We start from the raw sequence: 20,752 nt of genomic DNA, 5'->3' as shown, positions 1-20,752 counted from the left end.
GGGAGCTTCGCAGAAAGGCATTATTGAAAAAAGCAAGCTGACTTTATGGAAGAAAATACATAGTCACAAGGATAATCACATTTTTATAAATAAACGTTTACTACGAGAAAATAATCTCCACTCCGACCACACAGAAAGCGTAAAGTTAGACATTAAAAACCTTAAGGGTGCCCGACAACGCCAACATTCAAATGACAAAACCAGATCACCTCAGGGGCTTTGGGTGCCAGTCTGCGCACCACCTTCTCTTCGTAGGCTTTCTCCTTGATGAGGACAAAGGCAACATTGAGGGAGCCCAGCAGTGCGTTGGGCTTGAAACCCAAAGAGTGGCCTTCGGGTGACAACAGCTCCAGGGTGTGCAGTGCTGGATTCAGATGGTAGCGGCTACACAGGTCGACCAGCAAGTCCATCAGCGCCTTACTGACAGAGGAACAAAGAGTGAGGGGAGGGGGGAAGAAAGTGAAAGAGAAGGAGGAAGAGGATGGACAGCAGGAATGGTGGGAGGGAGTTTGAAAGAAAGAACCACAGAAGAGATGAGGAGAGAAGATTGAGTTACCAAGCCAAGCTGGCTTTACTTCCAGTAAAGAGAATACTAATTACAAAACACTTTCACCTGATGGCCTCAAGACCAAAAGCAAGTCCGCTAGGCGACATTGATGCCAACAATATGAGCAAATTGATGCATCGGTTTCTGCCGTATGCAAAAATGTCCATTTGCACTTCACTCATTCAAATGGTATAGCTAGTACCTCAAATTGGTTCATTTAAGAAAACACTCGCCATCCCTCCTTCATCGCATTCATTGATTCCAGACATGACCGTAAAAAGGGAATTTCAGCAAAGTTTGATTCCGTATTCAAAAATGGAATATTTCCATAACTGGAGAATAGAAAAAAACTGTTTATGACCTTATAAAATGTTTTTAACATTAGATTAGAGCCCAATAAATGTGAAATAACACCCCTATAACGTGCCATCTTTATACTCACATTACCTGATATGGTAGATATGATAATAAATAATAAGACCCTTCGCATTGGGAAGGTTCCTTGTTGTTATAGTATCTCAAATATAATGAGGATCTTCCATCCTCCCTAGGATGCATGACTCTAGGATGTATGTCCCTAGGAGGCATGTCCCGAGGATGTATGTCCCTAGGAGGCATGTCCCGAGGATGTATGTCCTGAGGATGTATGTCCCTAGGATGCATGTCCCTTCATATATATCCGCCATACACAGACGTATACTCCAACGGGACTGCACTGAAGTGACACGAGCGATGGCTGCTGTATACCGTATACTCACCTCACTTGTTAGCCTCCAATTTGCAGTATGAAACTGAAACTTACGGGTTTGAAACAGAGGAATGACAAAAGAAGCAGGACAAAAAGTATGACACAATGACTTCAGTGCATGTGTGCTAATAATAGCTGTCAAATTGGTTTACAATAATCAGTGTTACCATGTTGAGTGATTCCCATAAATTCATTCATCACACATTTGGTTAAGTCCCAAACACATGACTGACTCCAGACCTACAGGACGGAGAATACCACGCGTGCCTGTGCAGCTATACTGAGGAAATCTCAGAGACGTCAACGTCCTGAGGCTCAGCTCAGCGAGCATCATTAACAGTGTCAAGAATAATGTTGAGAATATTTCTGATGGCTAATGATGTTTGGGACCAATGTGAAGTTATGTATTAAAAGAGAAATAAAGCACTAAAACGATTTGTTGTTCTGTACCAGGTAGAAAGTCCTGGATTTCTGCAACTCATTAGGGACCGCCTGTTAAAAGCTCGGCTTCCATGGGTGCACTCCGAGAGACAAAGCTTCTGCTGAGACTGGGAATAGGTCCCTTGAAAAGGCCCCACTGGCACAGAAACCCAAACAGACAGGGAGGGGACAAACCCACCAAGCAGGAACTAAATGATTGTTAAACAACTTGAGGTATGCAGGATTTGATGTTTTCTAGTCAAACAAAGGATTATTTAATGTGCCAAACACAAACAACCGCTCTGTTCTCACCTTCCATCCTCGGTTACAGATGTCCGGTAGCCTTGCGGGAGAGTCAGCTCAAAATCCACAGTCAGTGTCATTATGTTCTCTCTGAAGTCCATGCCCGGTGTTCCACCCCCATCGGGTACAGGGTTTGTAAAGATGTGGCGCGGGGCAGGTTGAGGGGCCTGTGGCGGAGGTGGGGCACGTGCCTTCATTCTCCTAAGTGGCAAATTCAAATATCATTTAGTGATCATATACAGTAAATACTTGGGAAACAACATTATGAATCCACAAATATAACAACAGAACATTGTGCTTCCAATAAGTATTGTTTACACAACATGGCCAACAGATGAAAGCATCAAGTAGCATATTCTTGCCTGCCTGTATTTTATATTTTGCAACAATCAAGAGATACTTTGGGATGATGTTGTAATTTGCCATAACAAACAAGCATGGACATCTGTTTATTGCACTGGATAATACACAGTTTTGCTGCAACATTTCTATAAATGACCAACTTTAGTTAAACAAAAGACATTTTAGCACCAATATCCACCAAAATGATGACCAACATCTAAAATAAAACTGCAGTAATGCTAAAGTGTGAACTACAACGACATGTGTGCTTCTGACTATTTAGGTGACAGCTTCCAATGTGCTGTTGAAAACTATAAAGTGTACTTCCAGCTGATTTGCCAAAACACATTACACCAACATAACCTCACAAACTCCCTCCCAGTCCAAACAGCACAAATATAAGATTAGATAAACGTCCCACTCACGTCAGAAGGAGTCCTTGTGCAGATGAAAGATTCTACAATTGTTGACAGTGTTTATCAATTCAGTTGAAAGGATCTGTCACTCAACATGGACAGAATGTGTGTGTGATCTGATATGCATCTGTCAAGGTATTCCAGCTTAATAAGAGGCCAGGGAAGGAGGAATGCATGATCATCACACAGCAAGCGGACTCTAACCTTAAGTTAACAATTAACTGTCAAGTAAGACATCAACTAAATGATTACGCAATATAGAAAGTGGTTTCTACGGACTGGACTTTTCCAGGACTTGGAAGTGGTCCTCCCACATAGACACGATTGAGAAACAGGCGCAGCATAGGATGCGCTTCTTGAGACTGATCAAGAAGTTCAACCTGCCTAAGGAACTGCTACCAGCCTTCTATGATGCAATAATACGGTCTGTTCTTTGCACCTCCCATCTGTTTGCTTTGGCTCTGTTACCAAACTGAACAAGCGCAGACGGCAACAGACAATCAGGACCAACCTGACCCTCTATAGGGGAACTGTACCAGTCCGCAGCTAAGTGGAGGGCAGGCATCATCTCAGAGGCCACAAACTGTTCACCAAATTCACCAACCAGACACAGAAAAATAGAATAGTTAATAGCACGCATGCATGCATGTATGGATGGAAGACATTTCACCAAATGTCCCAAATGCTCTGCAAACATTCCGCACTGAAGGAAGAAAATCATTGAGCATCCCTTATCTGCCACCTCAAACGCGAGTATTGCTAGGACACCTGGGGCCCGGGCCTTGTTCCTATTGCTACAGCTTTAGAAAAATGCTAAATGTTTACCGGAGATGATCCGAGGGCAAAAGCAATCTGTGATTTACTTTACCACGCCAACCCCTTGGAGCCACGGTGTGTACTTCTGAGCCGCCGCTGCTTGGAGTGTTTTGTTAATAGCAGTGATGTCATGATACTTGGTTAGGACAAATCTACAGGCACGGTTTGTCAAATCCAGCTATGTTTAAGTCGTTCTTACCTCCAGGGGTGCAGACTACAGTTAAATCTAAAAAAAAAAGGTAAGTAACTTACTAGTATCAGTCTTGAGAAGCAGGACGTTATGGATATTGGTATCGGCTTGAAAAGAAAATATCGTGCACAGCTAATAACTCAGCTAACATGGACGCAAACATGTGCACAAGAAAAGAACAACTCCCCCCAGAGATAGACTCTCCGATGTGGAAGTGACTTGATTTTTCCTGTCGGGTAGTAGAAGTGTATATTTGGAGTACTGTGCTGTACCAGTCTGGGTGTAGTCCAAAGGAAGCATCTCTATAAACATCCAATAGAGGTTCCTGACTATATGTGACATATTGGTCTTTCAGGTACTCAAGACCAGAAAAGAGTAGTTCAACAGCATAATAGCCTTTCCTCATAAACACAACTTAGGAAACTTGTCACTTTAATTGTTAATTTATTGGCAGACAGCAAATAAAGGGAAGCTGTGGGCTGAGGATCTACCCTGGTACGCACTGTGGATCCCACTGGTCTAATGTGACAAGGCTGATTTGGGTCTCTGGGAAGTTCTATCATTCTGTTTTATGTGGAAATAAAATGCACAAAAAGTATGTTCCTTTGTATCTTCTCCTATCTAAAATTAAAAATGAGCTATCAAAGAAATCTTAGTCAAATGACTATCAAATCAGGAAATACAGAACACTATTCAGAAGTACTTCATGTGACAAATTTGGCTCACAAAACAATGAGCTACTATTCCCTCATGTAGAGCACTAATTGGGAATGGAGCAGGTAGTCAAAAATTAGCACAAATTGACCTCAATAAAATAATAAATAGCTCTATTTATTGTCATTCTTAATTATAGCTATATTGTATGTATGTCATATTACTGTGAGGGCAAACAGGCATGTATTTAAATTTGGTGACAAATGAACTTGAACCAATTTCTCCTTCAAAACACAATGCATACTTGTGTCTGTATGGAGTCTGTGAACGCATGCCTCGAGAACCAAACTCTCTCCCACAAAATGTGCACACTTGAGTTGTAATCCCTGTTTATGCAATGGGCACGATGTGAGTGACCCACATTGCATTCAGCCACTCCCTGAACACTCAACACACATACAGGCACCCATGTCCTGCTACCCAGGCAGCATGCCACTTTGGTGTCATGGTGTCGCCATGGCAACCTATATTTACACCACTTGGTTGCTGAGACGTGCAGACCTCAGTTTAGTAGCAGCTGTGGATTTTGAAAACACACAAGACGCAAATGACCAAGTTATTGAAAAACAAAGAATATAGCAGTGAAATGGAGACTACAATACAATTCAATAAAGTATCATAAACACACGAACAATGTTAGGACATACCGCCTCCCAACATGCCTAGATGCTCCTATTACCAATGGGTGGTGAAAATACATCCTAATGTGAAGCTCCAAGTGGCCCACGTCAGAAGTTTATATACACTCTTGGGATTTGACTGTGGATTGTTTGAGTCCTTCTAAAGTGATTTCAATTCTAAAAAAGTTAACTAAGCTATGTAACTGGCGAGGAGCAATTTCACACATTCAGTCATTTTCTGTGCATCTATGTTTGTGTTGGTCAAAAACACACACTCTCCATTCGGAACACAACTAATGTCGGTCTGTGTTCCTCGCTCACTACCCCGCATACCTCAGTGACATGTGACAGCAGCTTTCCAAAAATAAATCAGAAGCCCATAACAGCTGCATAATATAGTCTACTGTAGATGCTTGGCATTGATCACACGCTGTCTTATTACTGTGTGGAAATAAGGGATGACTTGAGTCTTGAAGCAATTGAGGCATGGTGGTGTATGATGTGTATTCGGGTGTTGATACAGTCTCAACGTGTTCATCATCGGCGCTTGGAAGTTGAGCAACAACAACAATATCGCAACTCCTTATTGACACCATGAGTCTGTTCAATACGACACTGGCAGGCAAACAGGAGCTCAGAACATCCAGAGCAAGATTCTTTAATTATTTTATATAATACCCACTCGCAGTGTGGAAGGCTTATGCTCAAACACTCGAAGAGACAGAGTAAGCTTGTTTACATTCCCAAAAGACAACATTTGCCGCATTCAGATGATTTGGTGCAATTCAAGGCCAAATGATTTTGATACCTGACATAAAGGAAAATCAGGACTTAATGCCTATGATGGGAGAGTGTCCCTACCGTCTACTGCTCCAGTTAGTTTTCCTCACTGAAACCGAGGGAAACAAGCACTGACGAAAGTGGAAATAAATCGTCAAAAGCCCAGAAGTCATTGGATCGTGGAAAAGTCTGTCAAGGTGGCAGTAAATCAATCCACATGTTTCTACTAAGATTCTCATTTGCTGGTGACCAGTCCAGGGTGTATGCTGCCTCCTACACAAAGTCAGGTGGGATAGGCTCCAGCATACCCCCACAACCCTAGTGAGGCTAAGCAGCTTAGACAAAGCAAGATGAGCCTCTTTGCCCGATTGTTGAATGTGTGACATAAGACATAATACAGTAATTGCAATTCAGACTCATCTTATTTTGAAATGCACCGCAAGTTTCAACCTCAAGACATCTGACTTCCTATTTGGCTAGCAAAATTCCCGCAATGCTCCGGCATCCGGAAAAGATAGACCCCAAACGGATTATTTCCGTTGTGTCCTCCGGCCTCAGCAACCGGAGCTAAAGCAAGCCAATAACAGGGATTTCAATCTTGCTGAATGCTTCCGGAGGCTGCCATGGAGCTGTTCAGGACTTATCAAGAGAATTGCCCATCAACATCATTTGGAGACATCCCAAAGCCAAAAGACCACTTCAAGTCTATTTAAAGGAGAGTTAAAAGAGAATTAAAGGAGAACAAGACAATGTGGAGTCTAATAAAATGGGAACATAAAAAGTGGAACATACCCGTGAACATGCCATGAGTATACATAGTACATAGCATATTCCGACCACATTGCAGTGGTTGGAAAATGTAAAGTTGACGAATGCCGCCGTGACACCCGCATATTTGTTTCCGGAATGCATCCCTTTGGGGAAAAAAGTACTTGTACAAGATCCAAAAGTATTAACAATTCCAACAATGCATAGCTTAAAATGATCGCTTGAGTTATCTCTTCTTTCACTGGAGTTAAAATTCACTCACTTTTTTTTCCTAAATATACAGTTTTCCTTCAAGTCATGGAGGGAAAAGAAGAGCAAACTCCCATTGGCAGCAGTGCAGACTAAGCGGCTGACCACAGGAGGTTTTACTCGGGATCATTTCTCTGATGGCAGTCCTGGGTGGGGAGGTTTAATTTGCAACACTTTCATATTTTCCCATCTTTTGAGACAGAAAAGGGTACAGTCAAATGACTGTCATTTTTTTTGGTGCGTTGACAGACTGATACAAATGGTACCCAAATACTCTTTCACCTGATCAGTGGTTAAACACTGCAGCCAGCAATGGCAGGTCAATGCAAACAGGAGATGTGGTGGCCAATCGTTATGTCTGGGTGTGTTCTACAGACTGTAATGCCGTACTTGATATATCCTCACCCACTGTCTCTCTGTGGCTGGGTTTTTACAGCTGAACAGACGGAAACAGGAGGCAGAAAAGGCCTCTTTAAATGCATAGCAAGCCAGAACAGCAATAAAGTGACAAAGTTAGTCCAAGCAGGGGTGCGGATGGTAGATCGCCACAAATTCATCTGATTAAAGTCATCTTAAAAGTTTATGACTTTCTCAACATGTTGTGTCAATGAAAATATCTATTAAAATGTGAACAGCTCTGTTAGGCACTTAGGTACGTAGAATACAAGCAGGAATAAACATTTCTCCCTACTTGCTTTGGGAGTGATATGTACATTTTGAAGTCAGTTACAATCCAAAAACCGCTACTACTGTAGAATAACTTTGTGTACAGACTTGTATGAGCTGTGTTGCAGCTGTTATGGACAACATAATAAAAAGGTACAACTCCTAATCAAGAAAAAAAAAACAGATAACAGAGGGCGAGTTGTCATGGCGCCGTGATACGGACTGCAATCACACCTTGAACGGATGAAAAGGTAACCGACACTGCAAGCTGCGTCGTATCACTAAAGGCAGACTTTACAGTGAGGGGAATTAGACCATGCTGCTGGTGACATCATCAGCACGGAGTATCTCTGCAGGTGATGAATGACTCACCAAACACGTAATGCACGGCTGCAGAGTGTTTAAAGTGTTCCTGACATGATCCATCAACTTTACCTGAATATGTTGTATATTGTTTGTAACCATGTTTTTGATTAGCAAAAATTACATTTACAGTTCACGGCACCAGCCACTCCAAAGTTGCTTGCAGCTCAGCCTCATTTCCCAAAGTGACATCATCGGTGTGACGCCGCTCAGCTGAACCAGCGTAAACAAAGGCTTTGAGGTAGATCGTTGACTTAGTTCAGCGTATTTTTCATCGAGATAGTAGTGTGCCAAAATGTTGTGTTGCTGCTGGATGTTCACAGCCCTCTAAACTTCACTATACTCACTGTAGACATCCACTTTCTTGTACATCGCTATGTTTGTTCACCTGAGTGGTAGTATCCTGATGGTGTCACTTCCAGAACTGAACTGCAAGGGCTAGCTTCTCATGGCTCACACCATGAATTATAAATCCATTTGAAAAATCCAACAATGCGGAACATAATTAGAAACAACATTTAAGCTAAGTTGATGAATCATGTCATGACCATTTAACCAATCCTGACGTTGATTCATGGCTCCAGCAAGTCAATGACACATCAGCATGCACAATGTCAAATGTGAATGACTTCAGGAAACTAAGCTGAGTGTAATTCTCCTACAACGCTGAGCCAGGAGATGACCTCAAGTAGCCACAATTATACTGTAGTAAGCAGTCTTCATAAATAAATGTCAAGGCGAGACACTCCCAAGGTTTTTGCTCATTTGGTTTTAAATAAACCGAGCACGTCACATGCAAAAACCCCCCAGGCAGGGCCGTCCAAAGTGTGGCCCGGGGGCCATTTGGGGCCCACAGCTTTTTTTATTGGCCTGCGCCACATACTAAAAATATTTAACAAGTAAACTTGTTTTATGCGAAATGGAAAGAAGCAGCACTGATTTTACAAGAATAAAGTCAAAATAATAACAGATAATCAATGTGAAAAAGTCTACAGTAAGGCATAAACATGGGATGCTCCGCTTGACCGGCATAGGAATTCTGGGTCCCGAGAAAAAAACAAAAATCAGGTTGCCCCCTCCAGTATTTTTATTAATTTTTTTAAATAATCACCTAATTTTGGAGCTCCTGGAATTGTCCTGACTTTTCCTACAATATACTAATCTAAAAATGTATGGCTGACCCTTATTGATCCGAGAGGCTGCATCCAGGGCGGCCGTATCTTTCGCTTGTCCACCCTCACTCACACAATTTAATGGAAATGTCCGTCTGACTTGTTGTTATTACCTTGTACAGTAGATGGCATCATAACTCTGCTTCATTATCAGCTAATTAGCATAACCAGAACTGATGTAGTTGTGCATTATAACCATCTGTTCATTAATATAGCGTGGCGTTAGATGGCGACACTAACTGACACGTGGCGATAGTGTACCTAATCTGTCAAATCAGCACATACTTACACCGAGTCCACAAAACATGAATGCTTTATTTTAATCATCCATGCACACCCAGCCCTGCATGAAGCATGTTGTCTTTTCTCTCCCATACGCTCGGACACACACTTGACTGGTGGCCAATCAATCTCCAATCCTACAATAAATACACGTGCCTTTCTAAATCAGCTGGTGTTTGCATCGACTGCCACACCCTGTACACAATAAAAACGTACTTTGGACAGCAACACCCGGCATTGATGTTCATTCTGTACATCTGTAATAGACCTTGGTCCCGTTCTCTACATAAGCAACTAAAGAGACAATTAGAGTAAGTGTGGCTGGCTTATAGAGAAAACACTGGGGGAGGGGGGCAGGTTCATCCTGGTCATGCTGGAACTCACCAGCTGCAGACACTCAATGGCACAGTATCACTATGTAGTACATGACACAGTACTGTAGTTCTGTATCACTATGTACTACCTGACACAGTACAGTAAATCTGTATCACTATGTACTACATGACAGTACTGTAAATCTGTATCACTATGTACTACATGACACAGTACTGTAGTTCCGTATCACTATGTAGTACATGACACACTACTGTAGTTCTGTACCACTATGTACTACATGACACAGTACTGTAAATCTGTATCACTACGTACTACATGACACAGTACTGTAAATCTGTATCACTGTGTACTACATGACACAGTACTGTAAATCTGTATCACTGTGTACTACATAACACAGTACTGTAGTTCTGTATCACTATGTAGTATATGACACAGTACTGTAGTTTTGAATCACTATGTACTACATGACACAGTACTGTAGTTCTGTATCACTATATAGTACATGACACAGTACTGTAGTTCTGTATCACTATATAGTACATGACACAGTACTTTAGTTCTGTATCACTATGTACTACATGACACAGTACTGTAAATCTGTATCACTATGTACTACATGACACAGTACTGTAAATCTGTATCACTACGTACTACATGACACAGTACTGTCGTTCCGTATCACTATGTAGTACATGACACACTACTGTAGTTCTGTACCACTATGTACTACATGACACAGTACTTTAAATCTGTATCACTACGTACTACATGACACAGTACTGTAAATCTGTATCACTGTGTACTACATGACACAGTACTGTAAATCTGTATCACTGTGTACTACATAACACAGTACTGTAGTTCTGTATCACTATGTAGTACATGACACACTACTGTAGTTCTGTACCACTATGTACTACATGACACAGTACTTTAAATCTGTATCACTACGTACTACATGACACAGTACTGTAAATCTGTATCACTATATGTACTACATGACACAGTACTGTAGTTCCGTATCACTATGTACTACATGACACAGTACTGTAAATCTGTATCACTGTGTACTACATGACACAGTACTGTAATTCTGTATCACTATGTACTACATAACACAGTACTGTAGTTCTGTATCACTATGTAGTATATGACACAGTACTGTAGTTTTGAATCACTATGTACTACATGACACAGTACTGTAGTTCTGCATCACTATATAGTACATGACACAGTACTGTAGTTCTGTATCAATATGTAGTAATGACACAGTACTGTAGTTCTGTATCACTATGTACTACATGACACAGTACTGTAGTTCTGTATCACTATGTAGTACATGACACAGTACTGTAGTTCTGTATCACTAGATAACTATCTCTGCAGCCCTTGAGCCAAAATACCCAGGTGGTACACACAGCTACACATACTACTACATATACTACATGTGCTGGTACCAATTGCTTTTCATTGACTTACCCAGAAGCCGCTTGTGAAGATTCTGCTGTTGCGGTGAAATCCAGATTGAGGAGAAGATTGCGGCGCTCAAGATGTGCTCCAAAGCTCCGCTACTTGTTAAGAGTGTGGATAACCAGCGTGTTTTTTCCTGGAGGTTAGCAAAACAAAGCACGTATTTTGAGGGGGGCCACGACTTACTGTGTACATTGTGTCATAAGGTCCAACAAGTGGGTGAGCAAAGGTGACGCACTGGCGCAAAACACAACGCTAAGTACTTTGAAGGCTAACTACGACACGCAAAGGACAAAATTATGTTTTTTTTTTTTATTAACTTATTTTGCCAGAGGAAGAACTCACTTACTCAATGCCATTTTGCGTAGGCTGTTGCTTGTCAAGTCCACTTGATTTTAATCTTCGAGCTCTCCCGCAGCTGATTCTCCCTGAGCCACTGTCAATGTAGATAGTGACGAAAGCCAACTTCCGGTTTACTGTTAAATAAAAGCTTCATTGTTGTTCTTCGGCGTGTTATAGAGCCTTTTGAAGAGTAACCTAGCTTTAATCAAGAAATATAAAGACATATAAATGTATATTTAAGTTACTAATGTCAGTTCTAAAATAATCTAATATAACATCACCTCGTTCGACTTTTATTTGAATAACAATGCTTGCGTGGAGCGACTGTCCTAATCTAACTTGATGCAATCTTCGTCTAACCCGCCTTCGTCAGCAGATCCCACGTCAATCTTTCTCAGTGGGAATTGGGAAATCACTTAGCGCCAGGTGGAGTTTGAAAACCCGATTAAATATTTCATTGTCGTTACAATTATTCCAAAAATAAATTATTGCAGCAGTACTGTTATTTATGCGTGTTTTATTATGATTAAATAAACCAAAAACTAAAATCTGAGATTCTGAAATTTAACATCCTACCACCTCAAATTGTGCTGTGCAAAAGCAAGCAATACTGTTTTCCACCACAAGAGGTCACTACTGCGACACTGCATACCACACCTTGTTTATGTAATACTGTACAGTACTTGATGGTAATCATCGGTGGCACATGCATGACATTTGTATTCACATCTGACAAACAATTATTTTCTTTGTTCATCACACCAAAACAAATGTATTCAATTAGCATTTACGTTTAGCATGGAATCCAAGTTAAAGTAGTAGAAGTAGTGCTATTTCTCTTGGTAAATCCTAAACACCAACAGCAACAATCTGGGACACTGTAAAGAGAAAAGCTGAAACACTGATACTTATATTTTTCTATTTTAGATAAGTTTGATTACGCCTTAACCTTTTAATTTCAAGGCCAGTCACAGGCACTAATTCATGAGAATGTTTTGATGTACTAGCCCTTCCTTTATTTTGTGTATCTTCACATTAAGTATGCAGTGTCATGTGTACACACCTGATAAGGATCTTCAGCTTCACACAACACAAGAGCTTCTGTTTTTTCAAAGATCGGGACAGAGCACCAAAGAGCTGACAGCGAGACATCACGGATAGCTAACCATGTCAGGTAACGTTTGAGAAGACTTTTATTCGAGATTTGTCAAATCTGAGCGTGAACGTCTATATGTGCCCTCTCACCCGAATACAGCTGGGATAGGCTCCGGCATACCCACGACTCTAGTGAGGATAAGCGGCATAGAAAACGGATGGATGGATTTTTAAATAATTTTAGTTATGTTTGAAATTCATCATGTTGCAACCGTTTTCCTGCAGAGACAACTTCAGAGAATACTGTCACCGTCACCGTGACGACTGAATATGATTATTCGGAGTACTTTGATGGAAGTGACTATTATAGTCCTTGCGTCAGTCGTGGTACAATGGACTTCAGCAGGATGCTCATCACGGTTCTCTTCTCGTTGGTTTTCATCCTGGGCCTCATCGGTGAGTGTTGGCTACGCTAGCTACCACGTCCGATCTCACAACCTTCACTCCTTTTCTTTCCAGGTAATGTTCTGGTGGTGTGCGTCCTGGTGAAACATCGCAAACAGAGCACCTTCACAGATATCTGCCTCTTCAACCTGGCTCTGTCTGACCTGATCTTCATCGTCATGCTGCCGCTCTACATCGACTACGCCGTGGTCAAACGTTGGAGCCACGGGGACTTCCTGTGCCGTTTTGCAGGTGGCTTCAAGAGGACCGGCTTCTTCGGCAGCATCTTCATCCTGGTTGTCATGACACTGGACCGCTACATGGTCATCACGCACGGCGTCAAGGTGGCAAAGTACCGCACCACCAGAACAGGGGCCGCCCTCACCGTCGTCGTGTGGCTGCTGAGTTTGTGCGTCTCCCTTCCTGCTTTTATTTTCACCAAAGAGACAAACGGGCCTGGTTGCGACTATGACCCAGAGAGCAAGGCATGGGGGGTGTACGACATCTCGGCAAATACCATATTGGGCCTGGTGCTCCCCTTAATGGTGATGGTCATGTGCTACTCCAGGATCATCCCAGTCCTGATGAGGATAAGGAGTTCCAAGAAGCAACGTGTGGTCAAGTTGATAGTTTCTATCATGGTTGTCTTCTTCGTCTTATGGACGCCATATAACATTTCACGTCTTCTTATCTTCCTGCAATCTGACTGGAATTTGCTGAACGACTGCGACTCCGCCCATAACGTGAAAATGTCCCTAGTAGTGAGTGAGACCCTTGCGTTCACACACTGCTGCTTGAATCCCATCATATACACCTTTGTGGGACAGAAGTTCATGAGGCGCGTATGTCTGCTGTTGGGTGGCTGGGTGCCTGGGACCAAACGTGCACGCAGGGATTCATCGGATAGCTTTTCCAGAAGGAGCTCTGTGGCGTCCACTTTATCGGAAACGCTTCTCATTATGTAGGGGATCGGACTCCATTGCATCAAAGGCCTCGAAATATCTACTGTATCTACTGTATCTACTGTATCTACTGTATCTACCATATCTCCTTCAAAATAAAACCTCTTTAGACTCAAATGTGATCAAAGTTAAGGCATTCACCTTCTGAATGCCTTATATTGTATTTCTATATCAATTCACTGAAAATGCTTAACTTAAGCCAAGAATATGCAAAATTCATATGCATCGTTTTTGACGACTAACAGGCTGCAGTCAAGAACTAAACAGCAATAAACTACTGATTCATTTAGTTTCAATAAACATGAGAAATTCAGTTTCACGACAGGACACGCTGTCCACTGTAAAAAAAAATCCAAGTTGACTCAACTTAAAAAAACTTATAACCTCGCTGCCTTAAAATTTTGATTAAATCTAGCAAATTATTTCAGGTAATTTCAACTCAATTCAACGAAGTTTCTCTAACTTAAAAGATCAAGTTCACGTGACTTATTGCTTTGTTTTGGGAACTTTCCTTATTAGGTCAAATAAACAAATATTTTTGTTGTATCTACAATAAAAACTCAAGTAATCTCAACTCACTTTTGATTTAGTGTAACTAATTAGCTCAAGTAAATTCAACTCAGAATTAAATTGAAATTAATAGAAATAATTTGTTAACCTGATTTGAAAATTAGTTGAGATTAATTGATTTAGTAACCCTAACCCTAACCCTAAACCCAACCCCCCAACCCGAACCCTAACCCTAACCCCTAAACCTAACCCCCCTAACCCTTACCCAAACCCTAACCCTCTTACATGGGCCCAAAAGCGCCCCCCCCCCCCCCCCCCCCCCATCGAGAACCTGGGTGGGACGGCCTGTGTCAAAGTTGGGATGTTTTGTCTTAAAGGTTACATTTATCGTACTCTGTGACAAAGTAAACACATCGACGTACAACCTCAATTTTCTGTCATTTTGTTAACCAATCACGGATAAAAACCCAATTCCATTATCAGCGGACACGCCTCCGCCCACAGAGACCAAGTGTGGAATAGCGAGAGAGGAAAACAGACTGACACACACACGGCGGTATATCAAGGCCGGCAAAATGATATTTATATGTGTGATCCATCAATTTATTCATTCCGCTTTGGCAAGAAGACCGTGTGCATAAATCATAAAGATGACTGCAAGACAAAGGAAACAAAACCATTAAAAACACTGAAAGATCAATGAACCTAACGATCTAATCCAATCATTCCCAATTTACGTGTCAACCAGCCAAGCATCAGCTTCTGGTTGCTTTTCCGTCATGTTTGGCGCAAACGGCAACATTTCTCAGCAAGTCACATGTCACCTCGGTGCGGTGCGTAGGAAACAACACCTTCGCTCGTCTTTTACCAGAAACGAGCTTTGCCACAGGATTTGACTAGAAAAAGGTAGCGACACATGTCAACAGGATGATGTGCAAGCTGACACGAGACAGGACGCCACTTGAGGTAACTCATTTTGGGAACTTATTTGACTTTTAGCTAAACCTCGTTGGCTTTGCTCACCAACTTCACAAAAATGTTGGAATAGTTGTGTATGTAAATGTGTGTATGTAAATGTGTGTGTGTGGTGACACCAAGTCAGCAACAGGAAGTGAGGGTCGCACGGCTGTCAAAGCTGTGGCTCAGCGGTATGAAAAAGTGAAGCCTGTGATGGTAACACAATTATAACTAAGACCACAGGAGTGGAGTCGGAGTTTATTCGAAACAAAGATGTACTTCCTGTTCCAAACCTCATGTTGTCGGTGTTGCACAGCCGATGCTTTGTGTTCAAATTAGCTATAGCGCTTGAAACAGTGTTAGCCCTGAAGGTCATAGCTGACGGTAAAGTTCAAATGAAAGGGCAGGAAAGTCCAACATATTTGACATAAAGTTCACGTCATGAACCAACGCACGGAAATGTTGCAGAGGAATGGAGCATCTTCATGGTTGAAAAGAACAAGAGGAGCCGGTGCTTGTACTATAATATATAAATATATATATTATATTTCATATTTGTTCTCAATCAGAAATCACTCCACACTCTTTATTGCTCTCTGGTTCTACCATATCTTACTTATTGTGTGGAAATATGGGCTAATAACTATAAAAGCAATCTTCACTGGCTAAATGTACTGCAAAAAAGGCCAGTAAGGATAATTCATAATGCCGCCTACAGAGAACATACTAACTCCTTATTTCTAAAATCACAAATACTTCAACTTGCTGATATAGTTCATCTTCAAACAGCTAAAATAATGCATAAGGCTAAAAATAACCAATTAGCTAAAAATGTCATCCAATACTTCTCTACAAGAGAGGAGAAATATGATCTCAGGGAAGAAGTACATTTGAAACACTTCTATGCTATTTGCTAAATACAAGGATGAAGAGTCTTGAACCAGTCATGATGTGCTATACATATCACTATATTGACACGCACTATGGTACACATTATGGCATTGGATGCTCATATCACCAAAATAAATAAATAAATAAATAAATAAATAAATAAATAAATACATAAATACATAAATACATAAATACATAAATACATAAATACATAAATACATAAATACATAAATACATAAATACATAAATACATAAATACATAAATACATAAAAAAAACCTTAAACCATATTAGGAAAGCAGGAAGTGAACAAATGAAACGGTTACTGACTGTAACAGTAAACTGTATTATGGAAAGCAGGAAGTGAACAAATGTAACAGTTACTGATTGTAAAAGTACCAGATGGAGGGGTAGGATTTAATAAGCTTTGCTTCTTCCTACTCCTTTTGGACATGTGGAACTGGGAACTGATTATGGGATGCACTCAATTGGAATCTGATGCATGTTCAAATCAAATAAAACCATTACCATTACCATTACCATTACCATTACCATTACCATTACCATTACCATTACCATTACCATTACCATTACCATTACATTACCATTACCATTACCATTACCATTACATTACCATTACCATATTTCAAGAGCATGATAACATGATAAAGGAGGTTACTTTTACCATTAATGGAGCAGTGCGAGTGGAGCATGGCAAATGTTTTATTTTGTGATTCAACCTCCTGTGACTTGACTTGATGCTGTTGCAGTTTCATTTTGAATAATAATAATAATTTTGTATGAAGTCACGTTGTCTGTGTCTTCACGGGCACCGCAGCTCCACGGGGGATTATAATGACATTTGGCACAAATCAGTCTAGTTCTTGTTTTATTTCTGCTCACACAGACCGATGGACGCCACAGAGAACAAGACCTTCATGTATGATTATGAATATTATGATCCCAACTCCACAAACGACGGCGATGGAAGTCCACGCCACTCTGATGAATCCGTGGCCTTACGTGTTATCCTCTGCGTCCTCTTCTTCCTTGGTCTGCTGGGTATGTTCCGAAAATGAAATATGTCATAATAAAGATCATTTTAGCGATAAATGCTCAGCAGTTGACCTCTAGCGTTTATTCCACAGGCAACACGGCTGTTCTGTGGATTCTCCATCGCTTCATCAAGCTGAAGACGCTGACTGACGTATGTCTCCTCAACCTGGCCGTGTCTGACTTGACTCTGGCAGCATCTCTCCTCCTGTGGGCGTACGATTCCCACAACCTTGCACTATGCAAACTCGCTACGGGGGTCTATCAGGTGGGAGCGTTTTACCGATGACACCCAGATTAATACACGACAGATTCCACAAAATATCAAAACCTGATCCAAAAATGTAGCATTATTATTTCGGTGTGAATGACAGCCATGGCGGTCTCTAGTTGAGGTATATTATTTTGGTACTTGATCCCTTTTTTAATGAACTTAATGAATCTCTGCTCCTGAACAGCTGGGATTCTACAGCGGGACTTTGTTTGTCACCCTGATGAGCGCGGACCGCTACCTGGCCATCGTCCATGCTGTGGCGGCCATGCGAGCCCGCACGCTGGGCCACGGAATCACAGCCAGCGCTGCTATCTGGGTTGCCTCCATCGTCATGGCAACCCCGCAGGTGCTGTTTGCCTCCATCGAGACGGGTGCCAACACCTCCCCGAGTTGCCAGCCCATCTATCCGGACCACCACCAGCGGTTTTGGAAGATGCTGCGAAACTTCAGTGAGAACGCGGTCAGCATCTTCCTGTGTCTGCCAATGCAGATGTTCTGCTACGTGAAGATCCTGCTTGTCTTGTCCAAGACGAGGAACGCCAAAAAGGCTCGGGCTGTGAAGCTGATCTTCACCATCGTGTGCGTGTTTGTTGTCTGCTGGGTTCCCTACAACGTTGTCGTTTTCCTTCAGACGTTGCAGCTCTTTGAGATCCTACACACCTACAGGTCTTCAAGAGCCATCAACACGGCCATGGCCTGGTCGGAGATCATTGCGTTGTCCCACTGCTGCCTCAATCCAGTCATTTACGCATTGGTTGGGGAGAAGTTTCGCAAGCCTTTGGGCGATTTGGTGTCTCGATATCGTAAGAAGAGCAGAGAGTCTGTCGGTCATGGAGACGCATCAGATAAAGAGACGTCCAACACCGCCTTGCGATCACAACAAGGATAGGACCCACGTGGTCAACATAACGATGGATGATGGCCATTAGCTGTGTGGAATTCGTTGTTGCTTCATTTTCACTGATGTTCGATACCGCTGATTTGATTTCTGATCCGATACTGAGTCAAATATTTTAAATATATATTTGTATATATGGCGGCACGGCGGTCGAGTGGTTAGCACGCAGACCTCACAGCTAGGAGACCAGGGTTCAATTCCACCCTCGGCCATCTCTGTGTGGAGTTTGCATGTTCTCCCCGTGCATACGTGGGTTTTCTCCGGGTACTCCGGTTTCCTCCCACATTCCAAAAACATGCTAGGTTAATTAGCGACTCCAAATTGTCCATAGGTATGAATGTGAGTGGGAATGGTTGTTTGTCTATATGTGCCCTGGGATTGGCTGGCCACCAGTCTAGGCTCGAGCACCCCCGCAACCCTCATGAGGATAAGCCGTAGAAAATGAATGAATGAATGAATGAGTTGTCCTCCTATTTTGTGTGGAAGTGGTAACTTTTTGGCTTCTTATTTTGTCTTTCCCCACCCTCGGCCATCTCTGTGTGGAGTTTGCATGTTCTCCTCGTGCATGCGTGGGTTTTCTCCGGGTACTCCGGTTTCCTCCCACATTCCAAAAACATGCTAGGTTAATTAGCGACTCCAAATTGTCCATAGGTATGAATGTGAGTGTGGTATATGTATATAAACATATTCATTAAGACTGACCAGCTGTATCTCATCTCATGTTTCCATTGTTATTGTTTATTTTTAGATACTTTTTAACAGTTCACATGAAAAATGTACAATGTCATGTTTGTTATGTGAATACAAATAAATTCATAATTCATATTTCATGTAGATGTATTAATCAGAGTAAAGTCCAGAGGTTCCAGCCATGATAAGCCGTTTATTTCCTAAATAAAGCGAAATCATGATCATGTTAAGAGGCGAGCGCCAACACAGCCCAAATGTCGCTTTGCTCTCTGGCAGTATTGCAGTTGCGAGTTCAACACCTGGTATTGTTCGCCGCACGCCACTCCTGACTTGTGGTTCCGTGTTTGAAGCATCCTCAGGAAGTGTCGCCTCGATGCCGCTGCTCTTATTTCATCCGTTTGAGGTGATTCATAGGCCGACGTGATCAGGCAGGTTAGCATCAACATCAGCTGAAAGGTAACGTTTACTTTTTACTTTCATAAACTTTGGGACGGATGGAAGAATTATGCAAAGTGAATATGATTTAGCAAGGATAACATTCCCATTATTATCATTCCATTACAATTAATACGCTTAATACGCTATATGTAGACTGTAGGTATGAACAATAACTGTAATATTTGTTATGAATTATCCACTTAAATGAAGTTTTACATGCAGAATGTTACCATCCTCTCAAAGTGCGGCTTGTGATGAACTTTTATTTTGCAGGCGGACAAATATGGCCGCACCAAGTCCTGCTGTTCTCAGTGGCTTGACCGTACCAAAGTAAGAATCACTTTATGCTTTTCATTTCCTGTTGTTGCTGCCGTAGCCATAAATAAGACGCATCAGATGGCTGGGATGTTGGAACCGGTTCCTCGCTTAAAATAAGCCCCTGCTGGGGTTGTCCCCTGTGGGTGGTCGCCACGCCGAAGACGCCTTTTGGATCAATCTTCCCGATCTCCTGACATGCTCGTCCACCGTGCGGCTCCATGACCGACAACGATGTTCTTAAACCTTCCCAGATAGGACCATGTTCACCATTTGGGCATAGAAAATGGAACTTGGAAGAAAATAAAGGGCAATTTTTTCACAAAATATCAAAGACTGATCCTGAAAACGTAGGATTCCAGGTTCCAGGATTACGCACCATTCCAGGTCACTGGTGTCACTGGTGTGTGTGATTGACAGGAAGAAAAGCTCTGATTTGCTGGAGTCAATTGCTGTGTGACTCCATAAATGGCTTTTTTCCATGAAAACAAAAAGCTTCTTTTTTCCCATATTTGGATCAATACGACATTTGGTTTCACGCTTACACCCGACCTTCCGAGTTGCCATGGAAATTTGAGGAATGAGATCCGTTTGTTTATGTCTTACTTTCCTCCTCCTGCTTCCCTGCAGGCCAACGTCCACAGCTTGGGCGGACAACTCGAGTGCAACGGCGGAGTAC

The 20,752-nt window shown here is 41.9% G+C and overlaps 3 protein-coding genes across 8 annotated transcripts in view; 2 read left to right on the top strand and 1 right to left on the bottom strand.

Moving 5' to 3' along the window:
* cobl (cordon-bleu WH2 repeat protein) overlaps positions 1 to 11,654 on the bottom strand; it is a 39,402-nt gene extending 27,748 nt beyond the window's left edge. For 4 of the 6 annotated variants that reach the window (XM_058053643.1, XM_058053649.1, XM_058053648.1 and 1 more), the window contains exons 1-4: positions 11,555 to 11,654; positions 11,215 to 11,341; positions 2,028 to 2,219; positions 210 to 420 (exon numbers count right to left, since the gene is read on the bottom strand). In XM_058053643.1, coding sequence (XP_057909626.1) covers positions 210 to 420; positions 2,028 to 2,215 — 399 coding nt within the window. In that variant the 5' untranslated portion in view covers positions 2,216 to 2,219; positions 11,215 to 11,341; positions 11,555 to 11,654. Of the gene's footprint in view, positions 1 to 209; positions 421 to 2,027; positions 2,220 to 2,785; positions 2,940 to 11,214; positions 11,342 to 11,550 lie in introns of those variants that run through there. The other 2 variants (XM_058053645.1, XM_058053646.1) reach the window with 2 other exon arrangements.
* Positions 11,655 to 12,714: 1,060 nt separating this feature from the next.
* On the top strand, positions 12,715 to 14,051 carry LOC131105711 (C-C chemokine receptor type 1-like). The gene is made up of 3 exons (XM_058054118.1): positions 12,715 to 12,721; positions 12,928 to 13,098; positions 13,162 to 14,051. Exons 1-3 carry the CDS (start codon positions 12,715 to 12,717, stop codon positions 14,049 to 14,051), a joined length of 1,068 nt encoding a protein of 355 aa, XP_057910101.1.
* Positions 14,052 to 15,395: 1,344 nt separating this feature from the next.
* Positions 15,396 to 18,621, top strand: si:cabz01093077.1 (C-C chemokine receptor type 4). The gene is made up of 4 exons (XM_058054117.1): positions 15,396 to 15,524; positions 17,313 to 17,467; positions 17,554 to 17,726; positions 17,917 to 18,621. The coding sequence occupies exons 2-4, from the start codon at positions 17,317 to 17,319 to the stop codon at positions 18,619 to 18,621; spliced, it is 1,029 nt and encodes a 342-aa protein (XP_057910100.1). The 5' UTR covers positions 15,396 to 15,524; positions 17,313 to 17,316.
* Positions 18,622 to 20,752: the final 2,131 nt, after the last annotated feature.

The sequence above is a fragment of the Doryrhamphus excisus genome, chromosome 17 (genome assembly GCF_030265055.1).
Source record: "Doryrhamphus excisus isolate RoL2022-K1 chromosome 17, RoL_Dexc_1.0, whole genome shotgun sequence".
Lineage (NCBI taxonomy): Eukaryota > Metazoa > Chordata > Actinopteri > Syngnathiformes > Syngnathidae > Doryrhamphus > Doryrhamphus excisus.
This window is presented reverse-complemented; position numbering and strand designations above follow the sequence as displayed.